The 14,136-nt window shown below is 45.2% G+C and overlaps 1 protein-coding gene across 1 annotated transcript; it reads right to left on the bottom strand. All coding sequences in view use genetic code 11, as the record gives it.

The window, feature by feature from the left end:
• Positions 1-862: 862 nt before the first annotated feature.
• Positions 863-11,207, bottom strand: EGR_03899 (Tyrosine-protein kinase ABL1; the record flags this gene model as incomplete). Its single annotated transcript, XM_024493148.1, has 10 exons — positions 863-1,297; positions 1,780-1,966; positions 2,093-2,337; positions 2,536-2,798; positions 2,869-3,222; positions 3,661-4,032; positions 6,763-6,852; positions 6,932-7,098; positions 8,342-8,530; positions 10,984-11,207. 10 exons carry the CDS (start codon positions 11,205-11,207, stop codon positions 863-865), a joined length of 2,526 nt encoding a protein of 841 aa, XP_024352420.1.
• Between the last annotated feature and the right edge of the window lie 2,929 nt (positions 11,208-14,136).

Here is a 14,136-nt window from a genome sequence, read left to right as displayed (position 1 = left end):
TTACTACGCCCACTACCGACGTCTCGGGGGATAGTAGACCACGGCACACGAGGAAAATGTTTCTCTTTGTAGTTATATTGCTCCTAATCAAACAGCGTCAATTGCTATGGGATCAAGGATACTTTGTCTGCATTGTTGTTTTTATTCAATCGATATGTTTACCGCGACAAGTTATGGGGTACATGTCTCATATTTGTGACGCTGGTCGCATAGTTAATATGCAAAACACTGTTATGAAGGGCCTCCCCTTGCGGAACTACTGCCTCCATATTCTTCATGACTACTTACGGAACCTCACGGCCGACATTTCTAAGCTCAAATTGCGCGCGTGCAGTTGGTCCTTTCGTGGTTATCTTCCAGAAGTAAACGTACAATCCCGTCGCTCCTGCGGAATCTCATGGAGCTTCCTCCCCATTTTGATTCCAAGTTATAATATCCGCCAAAACAGAGGTGCATTCATAGCAGACGTGTTCTAATAACCCGATCAGGAGCCAACTACAGTGCACTTGTAAGTCCACTTGCAGCAGCGCCCTGAATATGTCAAAAGATGGTTTGCCAATATGGCACGATCGTTTTATTTCCCATACATACTACCCGGAAGGAAGTCCAACCAAGTAACGCACGGCAAATTCAAAATCATGCTACGCATATTATCCAAATCACCATCATGATACAGCTACTACCAGGGCAGGCAATCACCCGCACGTTCGTAGTAAACTGAGAAGAGAAGAAAGGAGAGAGATGCATAAGGAGCGAGAAGAAGGTTGAGGAATTCGACTCTAAACCGGTAGTAGAATTAGCGGAGGTTGGTGTTGGTGTCAGCGTCGGTAAATGCGTGTTGAGGCATGCATATGTACATATTCTAGGTAGAGACGGTAGTAGCATTGGCGTTTGTGGCAGCAGGGGCTGTAGCAGAGGGGGCCGGCAGGGGAGGGGTGGGAGTTTGTGCCTCTTCCACTCGCGCGCGCATCTCTGCGAGTGCTTGTTGAATGTGCCGCAAAGCTTGCGCAACGCCTGCCAAGCAGTGATTCTCCTCTGCACTGCCACCGACTCCGTTGGCGGAGGCACGTAAGCGCGCTTCGATCTTCCCGCGACAGGCCGAGAGTTGCAGCGAGAGGGCAGACAACTCGGCGGCGAGTTGAGGACAGGCGGTGGAGAGTTCAGTGGCCTCCAGCGAGAGGGTATTCAGGCAGGCGGTCAGCTCCGCTTGCTCTACTTCAGACGACACTTCCGCGGTTGGCGCTGCCTTCACACCCCCATTACCGCCAATGCTGCTATCCTGCGCTAGATTTGGTGCCTACAATAATGAAACGCGATTGAATAAGAGCTTTACTAGTATAACGGGAACAAATTCAGCATGAAGCAGTCGGATTCCTCCTACTGCAAGTGCGTTGAATGAAGTTTCTAAACGGTCTTGAGTGAAAGGTGAATTGGTGAGCAAAAAGAAGCTTTCAAAATGGATTAATTGACTAATAGGCCGATTGGAAGGGCATGGTGGATGGATATTTGCTGCCTTCAAGAGCGAATTGCGGTTAAATGCCCACTCTAGTGACAATTGGAAACATAAATGCAAGTAGTGGACGAATAGGCGAATCAGGAAAGGATAGCTAGATCTCGATGAAAAGGCTAACCAAGGACATCTAAAGATGGGTAAGTGGATGGAGGGACGGATTACTGAATTGGGGAAGGGGGGAAAAGAGATGAATGGGGGGTGCGTAACTACCCGAGTAGATAGATATACGGATTCACGGCGAATTGATTATTAAATAGTCGGCTCACCTGATAGACATCGTCGGTGGGTGTGACAGTCTCACCCACCGCGGGGCTAGGAGTGGAGGTGGTTGGAAGGCTCTCTTGCGTCTCCACCGAACCGTTGGTGGTGGTCGTGGCGGGTGGCAGCAGCAGCTGCGCGCTGGGCACAGTCTGGTAACATGAGGCAGAGCGTCCCACGGCATTTCGTCGATGCCTTTAAATATATTAACGCTAATTTGGATCTCTTTGTGTGCACGTGGATGGCGCCAAAATTATGGCAGAAAGCATCCACTGGATACTAACCACAAGGAGGGGGCAAGGTAAAAAAGCAGTGACCTACTCAGTGGGCAGCATTCGGGAGTTGCGAAGATGCTGTGCGGGCTGTGGTGGTGGGGGTACTGGCGGAGGGGGAGGGAAATGGGACAGAAGAGGGGGGTGGGGTGGATGTGCACCACCCTTGGCCTTTGGGGTCTTCTCTTCCGACAAGTCACCGAGCTCGCCCAGACTCTCCAAGTACCGTGTGATGCGGTCCTGTGCTGGCAGGGTAGTGAATTGTGTCACTGACTCGACATCGAGCCGCATACGCTGAAGGGGGTTAATACAAACCGATTTCCTCAGCAAGCTCTTTTGAATGGGTGGATGGTCTGGTGAATCATCGGGAGATTAATATGTCAATGAACAGAAAGGCAGATAGTTGAGTGGATGAATGGATATGTGGTTACGGAAAAGATGAGTGGACAAGAAGATCGACAAGAAATGCAAAAAGAAGCCAAAAGTCTCTACCCTTTCATCAGGGGCCACTTCTGATATCATATCCCTCGTAGGCGTCACACAACAATTGTTCGCTTCAACTGCTACTGCTACCACTGCAGCCGCCTTGTGATTACTCCGCTGTGGAGCCATTACCACTGCCCCCTCCTCTTGTTGCCTTGCGTTGCTATTCCCGCCCGGCGAGTCCGCTGAGACTATCGACTCACCCACACCGCTCTCTGCTGGTGTTATGTTCTTCTCCCTCGGTCGCACCGGACACCGCAGGGAACCTTCCTCTGTAAAATAACAAGAGCATTCAGTAAAATCTATGCTACTTAAAATACTTAACTAAGATCTTACACCCACCGAACTGGCCGGCCGAATGATTAGGTCCGCTTCGACGTCTAGGCATGCTTCGTCCAGTTTCTAAGTGCTGAAGCTGGTGCTGATAATGACGGTGGTAGTGATGGCTGTGATTGTTGGCTCTATTGCGATGGTGTTGGAACTGCTGGAGATGGTGGAGAGGAGGCAGGGAGGCGGGAGCGGAGAGCTGGCTATCGCAGGTGGTAGATTTGTGCGTGGCGAAGGGTAAATCAGAGGCGGGTGTCGCCCGGACAACGCCACCGCCTCCACCACCACCACCACTGACTATGTAGTCGCCCTGGTAGAGACTGTCAGAGGTCCGCGTTGTGATCCAATTGGCTGTTGAGCACAACGCGCCTATTGATAGAAGTAGAATCATGCATTTTTTGTCTTTTCTTTACAAAGACAGAAACACATCATTCCATCAAGCAATGGACAGTCTAAATTGCTCCTAGATTCCTGAAACACTAAGTATTCATGAAGAATGTAGAGTTAGAGTTGGGGAGGGAGGGAGAATAGCTAATATGAATTCTATATGTTTTTAAGGGGAAGAAAAAGGTCAATAATAAAGTCGAAGGAAGGGAAAGTAATGTAACATTTCGGATGCGCATAGCCAGGAGTGTTACCGTGACTAATACCATTTTTCATTAAAAGGAGGTGTAGAATAGCTAAAGGAATGCCAATAACTCTCTCTAACATTGCACTTTATGTGGACAACATCTTTAGAACGATCCATGGAAGGAGAATATTGCAACAAAAAACTAAGATTTCAGCTTAAGTAGAGTGTAAATTTACCCTTATCAACAAGTGATTTGAGACGCAAGTCCTCCTCGCCTTCATCATCGCCCTCCTGACCATCAGTTTCAGCAGCACCGGAGGAAGAGGCAGCCGCAGAAGAGGAAGAGGTGCAGGAGGTGGCGGATTGTGAGGGAGAGGAAGGGTTTTCTGCGGCCTCGTCATCATCCTGTTGGTATGATGGCATACGCACAATCATGGAAACGGGGACAGGAGACATCATCGCTTCGCCCCCGCCGTCGATACCAGGGCCAACACCGACTGCGGTGGTAATGGTGGTGGTAGCGGTGGCGGTGGTAGAGGTGGCAGTGATGAATTGCATGTGGTCTGTGGTTTGGGCTGCTGGCGGAGTGGCCAGCTCTTGAGCTACAGCTGAAAGACAAAGAAAAGAGTGAAAGGACGACAATTTTGAGTTCGTGTTTGCTCGTTTCAACAAAATGTAACTTCCCTTCATAAAAATCTGCTAAGGGAAATTGTTACTCTCTTTGACAAAGAAAGTTGTTTTACTGAACATGAAGCTGTTATGAATTGGAGCATTGGTAGATTCAGCAGATAGTCTCTTTAACTGCTCTTCCTTAGATTCCTCTTCGTCAAACCAAATCGACCATACCTAAATTCCCCAATTCACTTATGGCCCTACAAGACGTAACCGTGGCCGCATGCTGACCACACATGCTGCCAGAGATGAGATCATGAGTAAGGTCGCGCCCATTCTGTCCAAAATGCCTGACGGATGGGAGAATGTCATCCACCACCTTTTGTTGCGATTTTAACAGCTACCTCCACATTCGGGTAATAAGTGGTTTAGTAATCCCCTGAGTTCGGGTAGCATGGCGAAAAGTAGCCGCATAGCGCGCCACGACACGAGCAATCACCACCCCTTTTCCTCCTCCCACTTTTATTATTTAAAGAAGATATAAAACTGATAGAAATTTTAGCTGTCGTTCTCATACCTCATAACTAACTGAATTTAGAGCAACACAAGAAGGGGTCGTTGTCTTGCCTGACCCTCCGATGGAAAAACTCGATTTCGGATTTCGACCTATGCAACGATATTTAAGCTTGTGTTGCCCCTGATCGGGAAAGTGCGATTGCATAGGGGCCATACCCTCACTGGCCAAGCGCGTCATTCGACATTTTGAGCTGACCGCATAGCGGTGTGGGTTCGCTTTATTTGACGCCTGAATTTCCCACTACCTCGCCCATAAATTCACGAGGGCGACATTTCCAAAGAAAGGTTGGAGTAATAATAACGCCTATTGTGGACTTGCACTATTACTACTCCGTTTGTGAGTTTTACGACGGAGTTAACTGTCCGCCAATGCTCATTGAAAGGCCAGGTCGCTTAGACGTCTAGATAAATAGCATCGTGACTCTCAATTAGGAGAAACTTTGGAGAAGATGGTAATACTAGGACTGCTTTCGACTTCGCAAAGTTCAAGACACCTCGCAAAATCGCTCAAGAATAAGGGGATGAAAATAGGGGATTTTTGCTATGTAAATTGTCAGGGGAATGGAATTTTCACCGGTAGACAGAAGCAAAAACATAAGCAGAATTCGAAAGTGTCAACTAGTTTTGAAGTTGAACACGCACCGAGGAGAGGAGTGTAAGGCACTTGGCTTTGGTGAATGCAATCATCCCCTCAATATTGCAAGGCCAACATTAATCCTAGCTATTAAAGGAAGTATTTAAAAGTAGTATCCAGAATCAGACGTCCAACAAACAGATTATATGCGGGTATGTGTGGTCGAATTCATTGGGAATTCGGCCGAAAACTGGTAATTTATGAAGACTTCATTTAAAAAAGACGTTAACACACAAAGTGATAGCCCAAAAAACTGAACTGAGAAGCGAGTATCTATGATGCTGCTTACAATCAGAAATGGCAACCCGAGAAAAGGCAGATTCAGAAGGGGTTAATTAACCTCAATGGGGTACACTTTAACCAAGAAGCCTTTGGTACAAATCAAATGGGACGAGGGCTTCCTCAAACTAAATTTCGGACTATTCCCGACCGCAATTTTTTCCTTTTTAGCAAATATCAAACTACCGACATGAACCGTGGCGGCGAGAAACGTTCTGCCTAAACCGGGCTATCCATCAATGAGGGAATACCACGGAGTGACGGAAGGACGATGAGTCACAGCGGAGATGGAAAGGTGGAGTAGACGGAAGCCGGTTGTCGGTGCGAGTGAAAAATATAATACTTTTGGGGATTAGAAAATCCCTTTTTGTTTAGGGGAAAGAGGTTGGTTAGTCATTTTGTGCTATCCAGGGGAGGTCAATATCAGCCATACGGTTATAAAACCTCAGAAGGAATCACAGCACAATAAAGGTGGCAGTATTAACCCACAAAGCCAAAAAACAACCCAGTTTTTGCTGACTGGATATTGCATATAAACTTCACAGAAAAAAAGCCTTTGCCTCAGACTAATAAAGAGGCGGAGGCGCATTATGGAAGGCCTTTTGAAGCTCCGTCGACTTTCGGCAATTACCCCGCGAATTGTAGGGATGAAGTTAGATTAGACGTTGGGAAATAGATGCAGTCCACTCAAGAACGCCCCGAATACCTTCCAATTACGTGACAAGAGGCCAACTAGTAAGGTGGAAAGTCGATTGGAGGAGTATTAGTGAAAACACAGTGAAAATGTCATACGGAATGTAGTATTGTAGAAAATCGTCCAACCTTAAGCATCGCTTTCCAATTAAACCACTCTTCGACGCAGAAATTCATCTAACAGACGACGTGATAGTTAAGTCTCATCTGAATCCACCGTCAACAACAGATTGATTGGATTGTCTTCGTTTCCATCTTGCAATCGACTACAATTAACACTGGGAGACTTGTAAGCGTCCAAAGCAAAAATGGCAACGAAGGACACCGGACCCGACGCCCGGAGGGAGATGGGAAATGTGCAACGGGATATAACCACCCAGGCTTTTCAGGTCTCCAACCATTTGACCAGCATGATGTAGTATAAAGCCCTGTTACTAGTCCCTCGGCCCTTTTAAGCACTAACTACAGAGCTATTTCCAGAACCCCGCAACTTATAACTTCCTCCGGAATAACTCAGAGACTACCACTCTATGAAAAAGCTCACCCTCTGCCATATCGATAGTTCGCCACATTTCCTCCAATTCCGCCTTAATCGACAAAAACGTTGGACGATCCGCTGCCTCCCAGGACCAGCCTAGAATAAAAATCGCAGAAACTGAGATTGAAGTACCAACTCAATGAAGCAGAATAATCTGGAGGAAACAGCAACTCACATCGCAGCATAATGCTGTAAACGGACTCAGGACAGCCATGAGGACGTTGCATGCGGTAACCCTTTTCCAGAAGTTGGTAGACACCGTGCAGTTCCACACCAGGATAGGGAGAGAGACCGTAGGTGGCCAGTTCCCAAAGCACAACCCCAAATGCCCACACATCAGACCTGCCAAATGGGAAAGTTGATATGTTCAGATAAATCAGCATGGATCAGGACCTAGCACAAGAATTGAATGAACCCGACAACAAAGCACTATAATGACGACGAAACTCAGAGTCGCTCGATAACACAGAGGATGTGATCAATTTAAGTTTCTTTAAGTTTAAACTCCTCCCAAAGTGAAAGCCCTAGCATATTAAGTTAGAGGGCTTCAAAACTAATCGCTGAAAAGGGTCGCTAAATTGGTACTTCAAAAAGTGCCTCTTCCAAAAATCCAGAGCCGAATTATCTTGATAACCAAGTGGGTTCCATTGTGAAGTAAATGAGTGTTAAAAAAGAATTTTCCCCTTCAAACTTGCCTTTCATCACTGGCAATATAAAGATGGAAGAATAGTGCAATGAACATTATCGAGGTCCTGACGGGAAATAAGACTCCGGGGAGACGAGGTCTTTGATATCGACAACTTATTTACAACAAGAGCATAGCATCTGCGCTCACATTTGTCAACTGAAGCGCGAGTACTCGAAGGCCACCATTTTCACGTTTTTTGCAGCATTACGGATGGCCTTGACTCTACTGTGAATACCCGTAGCCATACAGTAACTCAATGCAATATTGGTCAACGAGAGTGGAAATAAGATTCTAAAATTCTAAAGGGAACAAATTTTGGGAATAAACTTTTAAAAAGTTCCAGTTCTAGAGTTGCAGACATCCGCAAACACCTCCCCTCGTTACTAACGGAATTTTCTAGGGTTGACTTGCAATCGTGCCATTGTGCACCCTAGCCTACAGGATCACCATCTTGAAACACGAGACGGGCCAACCTGGACCTTCTCCCCACGGTATCCAGTGCAATGAAGTCCATAAGTGGGGGTGTTGGTATCTAGAAGGTGCTCAGCAATATGCTCATCAGCAGAGTACCATGTTGGGCTGCGGATTCCGCAGTGTATCGCAGAAGCAAGTGATTGCACGCCCCATCTAGGTGGCATTTTCGATTTCGGCATCGAAAAATACTTTAATCCTTTTTTTTCACCGATCATGTTCTGGCTGATAATCGCGGCCACAGAAGTTAGTGTATCTCGAATCTCGTTAAAGCTCTCGATACACGCTTTTCGGGGCCGTTATGCGGCCTTAAAGTCATCACTGCGCTGACCAAGTGAAGCTTCTATTCCATCAGCTCATCGGGTGGTTTCGTTTGGAATCATTTTGGCTATTCGATATGCCAGCAAAGGCCTTTGTTGGACACACCATTCATTGGTCCAGCGAAGTTGAGGTGAAATGGCGACCATGGCTACTCTGGCTGAGGCCACGGTACCGGTGATAATTTCTGAGGGTTCTGTCGGCCTTTGAGAATGCAGTGAATCTTTACCAAAATCGGCAGTATCTTTGCCCATGGATGGCTGGTAAGCAAGCCTTCTAGAGACGAACTTCGTGCGACTAACGGCAATGGTAACCGATATTAAATTTTCAAAGTGAACTCAAATGAAATGACAAAGATGACATACGAGAGAGCCAGAACAGGGCATACAAAAGGGGCTACCTTGATGTGAGTTGAAATGGGTGGTCCCAAGGAGATAACACCAATGAAAGCAAATAAAGCTGAGGGGTCAAAAGGTGATGTCGAATTGAGAGGCTGTGCGACACTGATTTGATGCTGTCTATCCTAAGATCATGACCTGACTTAAATCCAGTGAGGCGGTTGGGCATCTATCATGACCGAGGAAAGGAGACAGAACAGGAGCTTGTGATTAGAGAGCCGAGTTTGTTCAATCAATTAGTAATGTCCCTATTTCCTTCTGGAAGAGAACCCTAGAGTGGATTCTGATCATACGGAGGACAAAAATGTGATGGGTTAGATAGATGAAGGGACATTATAGCTGGATCTCCATGACATGAATTCTACAATCCGATGGACATTAGGGCAAACTCAAAGGTAACGATAAGCTCTTAAATTGGATTCATATCGCGCTTAAATGTAGACAAGCAAAAGATACCAGATAGCTGAAAAATTTTGTGCGGCTTCCAGCATATCCCATTGCAATAGCATTTAGTGACTTGTAGGGAAGAAATTGTGAAAGGCTATTATTTCGATGTACTGTGAACATGGACACGTATTAGTCCAGTAGTAGAGTACTCCACATTGTCTCCTCTACTATTCACCTCATAAGCACGAAACCCCATATCAGAAGACACTGGACGAAGCTAGACGATGTGAGTCGAGGTTGTCTTCTTTAGGAACCGAATGCAATTCGGTTTCAAAGGTGCAGAAATTTCACGTACAATTTTTTGTATGCCAAGTTGGGATGGCGTGGTGTGTAGTAGTAGAACGTACACCCCAGAAATAGGCCCATCAGGCTGCTTATGGTAATGGTTCATTCAAAGATGGTGTGTAAAATATTTCCAAACCGTCTATTCTTAGTAACAATGACGAAAAATCACGATTAGCGAACCTAGAACTGCTTCCAGATGATTGATAAACAAAATTTTTCACCGAAATCAAATGGGTAAGTCGTGATGGAAGGTAAGCAACTGGGACCCACTAACGGGCGTTAACAGATGGCAATGAAATTCCTAGACCATCAATTAATTTTTCCACGTTTATACATCTTTAGACTGCTGACGTTCAACGGAGAAATACATCATCAACTCACCATTTATCTTACACTTCTCCACAAAACTATGCATGCCTTCATCCGCATGATTAGCCCCAGATCGAATTTTTCACTTGCTGAAGGCCAGGAAATTACAGATAGAATCGCTCTACTCGGCGCACCTCGATATACTCCGAAGGTGGTCGCGAAAACTTGTTGAGAAGCAGTTAGGACTAGCAAATCATCCGGAAGGAAGCCATATTCTTACAAGCCAACTCAGGATTTTATAACTTATGGTACTTCAAAACTTACCTATGAGAAAACCTAATATCGCACCTCCTTAGGACGGGAAAAAAGGGGGTAGTGCCTCATCCGACCCTCCATTTTTTCCTTGATGATACTTCTCCAAGCTCCGGGTGATGAATACAATCTTTTCTTGGCATTGACACTACATGGTCACATGTGAAATGGAGTAGAATGGACAGTAGGGAAATGAGAAAGGTAGAAACAGAGATGGCTAGGATGAGGTTGTTTCCAGCCTTTCAGAAGCAAGACGCTTTATAGATGTTGTCGTCCAAGAGCCTATGTTGCGTTGAGATGGAATGTGAAGAAGTTTTCTGTAGTTTGAATTTCTATTATAAAAGGCGCGCGTACAGAATTTAGAAAAAAAACCTATCTCCCACCGTCAGCAGGACAGATATGACACTGGCTACAGGAATCTCCCAAAAAAGATTGTGTATCTGTACAAATGGTTAAGTCAGATTAAACATGGTCCAAATGTAACAACACAGCCTCAAGGAAGTTTCCCAGAACACCAAAGGATTAGAGAAAAGGAAGACGCCGAAATCAATAAGTCAGCTTCCAGCCTTGACATGATTCCAGCCAATAACAAGTTCATAACATTATTCAACCAATCAATTACAGCGGGTGAATGTCTCTTGTAACTAACTGGGCAAGGTAAACGAAGGCAGAAGTTTGTGCATGTAGAGAACGTAACCAACGGTGGAAAGAAACATTTGAGATACGTAAAGCATCAAACGTATTCGAGAGAATCAAAGGCACAATGGAGAACAGGAGTAAGCATAACGAGGGGAGAGGTAACCGAGACTGCGAGTATTTTCATCACAGACGATCATATTTCCACTGGGCGTCTCAGCTGGCGAGAAACTGATGCAACACACTTATTTCATATCAATTTGACTCCAATTTTATCACATTTTGAGCAATAAACAAACAGAACTGACCCGACAGCCTCAGTTCAAAATAGACCTATACAGTTCAGGTAGATAGAGAACTTACTTGGAGGAGAAGCGGAAATAGGCAAGTCCCTCGGGGGCAGTCCACTTGATGGGGAATTTGGCCCCATTACGGGCGGTGTATGTGTCCTCATGCAGTTGCATATAGCGCGCCAAGCCGAAGTCGGCCACCTTGATGGTGTACTGATCGCCCACTAGACAGTTGCGGGCTGCCAGATCGCTGTTTAGGAGACAGTGATAGAACAAAACCTTCAAACACCATTTCATGAGGTATCATGTTACTAAATGGAATTATGTGAACTTTTTGAAAACAAGTCTCAATTTACTACTAAGAATGATGTGGGATTCAACACTAGGAACATTCACTAACAGTTCGAAAGGTTCCGTTAGCTCTTTGATTGCGTGTTTCTGGAAATTCATTCATCCACAACAGCTGCCCTCCTTTGATGACTAAAATTGGAAGCTGCTTTATTACAAGCGTGAAGAGGGATTGAGAGACTAATAGCGTAGGCGGCAGTGGATGGGAGCAAAAAAGACCGGCTTCACAAAAATGCTATCCCCGTATAAAGTGCTTGAACTGATTCAAGTCCAGCACCGCTCCATCACTGTCCACGATGCAGACCTCGAAATTGAAGTAATTGCCGAAAGACCAACGTGATTCCAAAGACCGCTCTGCTATGCTTAATTACAAACAATGCCACCCTCAGAGAACGCCATTCCCAATTTTAATCCGGCAGCCGACTTAGACGTGAGCCTTTCCCGTGGTAATTTAGATAAATACCATCCTTTCCCAATGTTAATAGGAAGGTCTGTCATATGCTGTAACGAATCGCAGGGAGCATCAATTGTGAGAGCAACGATTAGCTTCAAACAGCTCTTGCATATCTAAAAATTTTGTCAACCAGGCGTCCTTTTTTAAAAAAACAAGGGAGTAGTTATCCGGAAGAAATAACTGGATCTATCAAATTAAATGCTGCGATGATGGGAAGACATATCTTGATAAATGTATGTCGTAAGGGCCAGACAGCTTCAATGATATGACTTCTAGGTCCGATTGATTTGCTGGTTTTGAAAGAAAGCCAAACACGTCAAAGTGAGCTTCGACTTCAAGATGGATACATCTACTTGACACTGCTGGGACTGCTTTCAGTTCAACTATCTTATCCACTCTCCTGGCCATAAGTCGGGTATCCCACAAGTCACGCGGCCCATTTGCGGCCAAGGTGATTAAATTTTCCTGCCAAAAGTCGCTTGGAGCATTAACCTGCAATGCTGCGAGTTCATTAGCCACCCAAGTCCCTGTCAAAAAATCATGTTCTTTAACACCGCTGCAAAAATTTTTACAACTGAGCACGAAATCCCGAGTGCAGTTTCACAAAACAAGGCAAATTTGAAAAGAGAGCAACCACGAGCTAAAATGTGTTTGAAATGTGGTACCCGTAGAATAAAACGCAAAAGTCAGGAAGGGCCAAGTTAAATTGTTCAAGTACCCTGAAAAGTAACCAAACAGGTATGAAGCTAAAATGATGCATTTCGTTACATCAAAAAAGAGTGAAACGGCTTCCCTTTTCGCCGCCAGTCCCAAACTTCCCAATTTGGCTCAAATAACTCAGTGGCATTGGAAAAGGGGAGCTGTCACACCTCAAAATAAATGCACCCGACTCAGGCGATTTCAGGCGGTCATGGCTATCAACCACGTGGCTGCCACACTAGTAATACAGATTAGCAGTGCCCGACAAAATGGACTTTTCACTTGAACCGAATAGGGCCTATATACTGCGCACTCATTGACTACTCTCACCTCACTGACCAAAAACATCTTTGGTGAGACTTAAACCCAGATAGATTTGCTATTGAATTGATTCCTCCCGTAGTAAACCCAAATTTTTGACCGTTGAAGATGTTTACACCCCCCCTTTGTGTTTGCCTCCAAGCCTTCTAGAACGTTCGGTAGTTTGAGCTCGCGATGCCGTTTCCTTCTGATTGGTCAGTATGACGCGAAGTTGTACTTTATAAGTACAAACACTTGCCTTTATTTCAAAGATGCAAAAAAGAACACAAAGTTGGGATTCCGAGTTGACTCCGGCACTCTGGTAAAAACGAGGTGCGCAAAAACTCGGATGCACAAGTGCACTGTACAACGGCCACTTCAGTGGACGTTGATTCCAAAGTCTCTGCCTTGTTGGGAAGGCGACAGTGTCCAGGCTCACACACAAGTACATTAATTTAGATTTAGGCGCCCATTGTTTCCTTTCTGGCGCCCGTGAAATAACCTGCTTCCAAATTTCAACAACCCGACAAACATCGTTGAGATTGTAACCTCATTCAGCTCGACGGGAACCATTATACACACACGTACTTTGACATGGATGTATTCACTTTCTGTCACGAAAAATGGAAGCATAGAATTGCCCATAGATCAGGTCATCAAGCTAAATTCGTGAATGTATTCGGCGATCCCCGAAACGAGATTTCAATACATCTTCGGTATACGTTAACTCTTACGCTTCGCAATTAATAGCCAAGATGTCAGCTAATAATGCCCCGTGGAAAGACGAAGGGAATACCACCTTTCGGAGGAATATGTATGCGTGATGCCTCGGCACATTGAGACCAAGTCTAGTTTAACCTCTATTCGTGATGGGATGCCATTTTTGTATCTCCCTTGTACACAGTTTCCTCGTATTTTCTGAGAAAAAAAGTAAGGGCAGGAACGTGAAGACAAACACAGCTGTAGGGAGGTGAAAAAATGTTTCGGACTGAGGAGGAAAGAGGATAACTATCGCCCAAGTCCCGCCACACCTCTCGTTCGTTAACATCAACCCAGGAATAGGACCAATTCTGTGGCCTAACCGATTTTTCAGGGCAACGGATTCGTCGTAAACCGAATAATTGAGTGATAAAGAATTACCCCCGAGCATGTACTTTAACAGTTGCTCTTTGAATGTACGAAGATGATCCGCTATGCGTTTTCGTGACTTGTAGCTTGTATAACTTTAGCGGTGTAAATAACTGCACTTTCGTTAGCCCTTTACTGGCTCATAAAACTTCCTCCATCAAGTACAAATGGTCCAAAAGTAGATTAAATCTGATAAGAACAGCAATAACCAAATCAAAAAAAGATTTGCCAATCAAAAGATGAAAGAGGTTTTAGTCAGTCCTATAATGCGTTAATCAGCCACCTCACTGCGAAACA

Source organism: Echinococcus granulosus (genome assembly GCF_000524195.1).
Source record: "Echinococcus granulosus chromosome Unknown EG_S00022, whole genome shotgun sequence".
NCBI classification, from domain to species: Eukaryota; Metazoa; Platyhelminthes; class Cestoda; order Cyclophyllidea; family Taeniidae; genus Echinococcus; species Echinococcus granulosus.
Note: the sequence above shows the minus strand (reverse complement) of the source record. Positions and strands in the feature narration are given on the sequence as shown.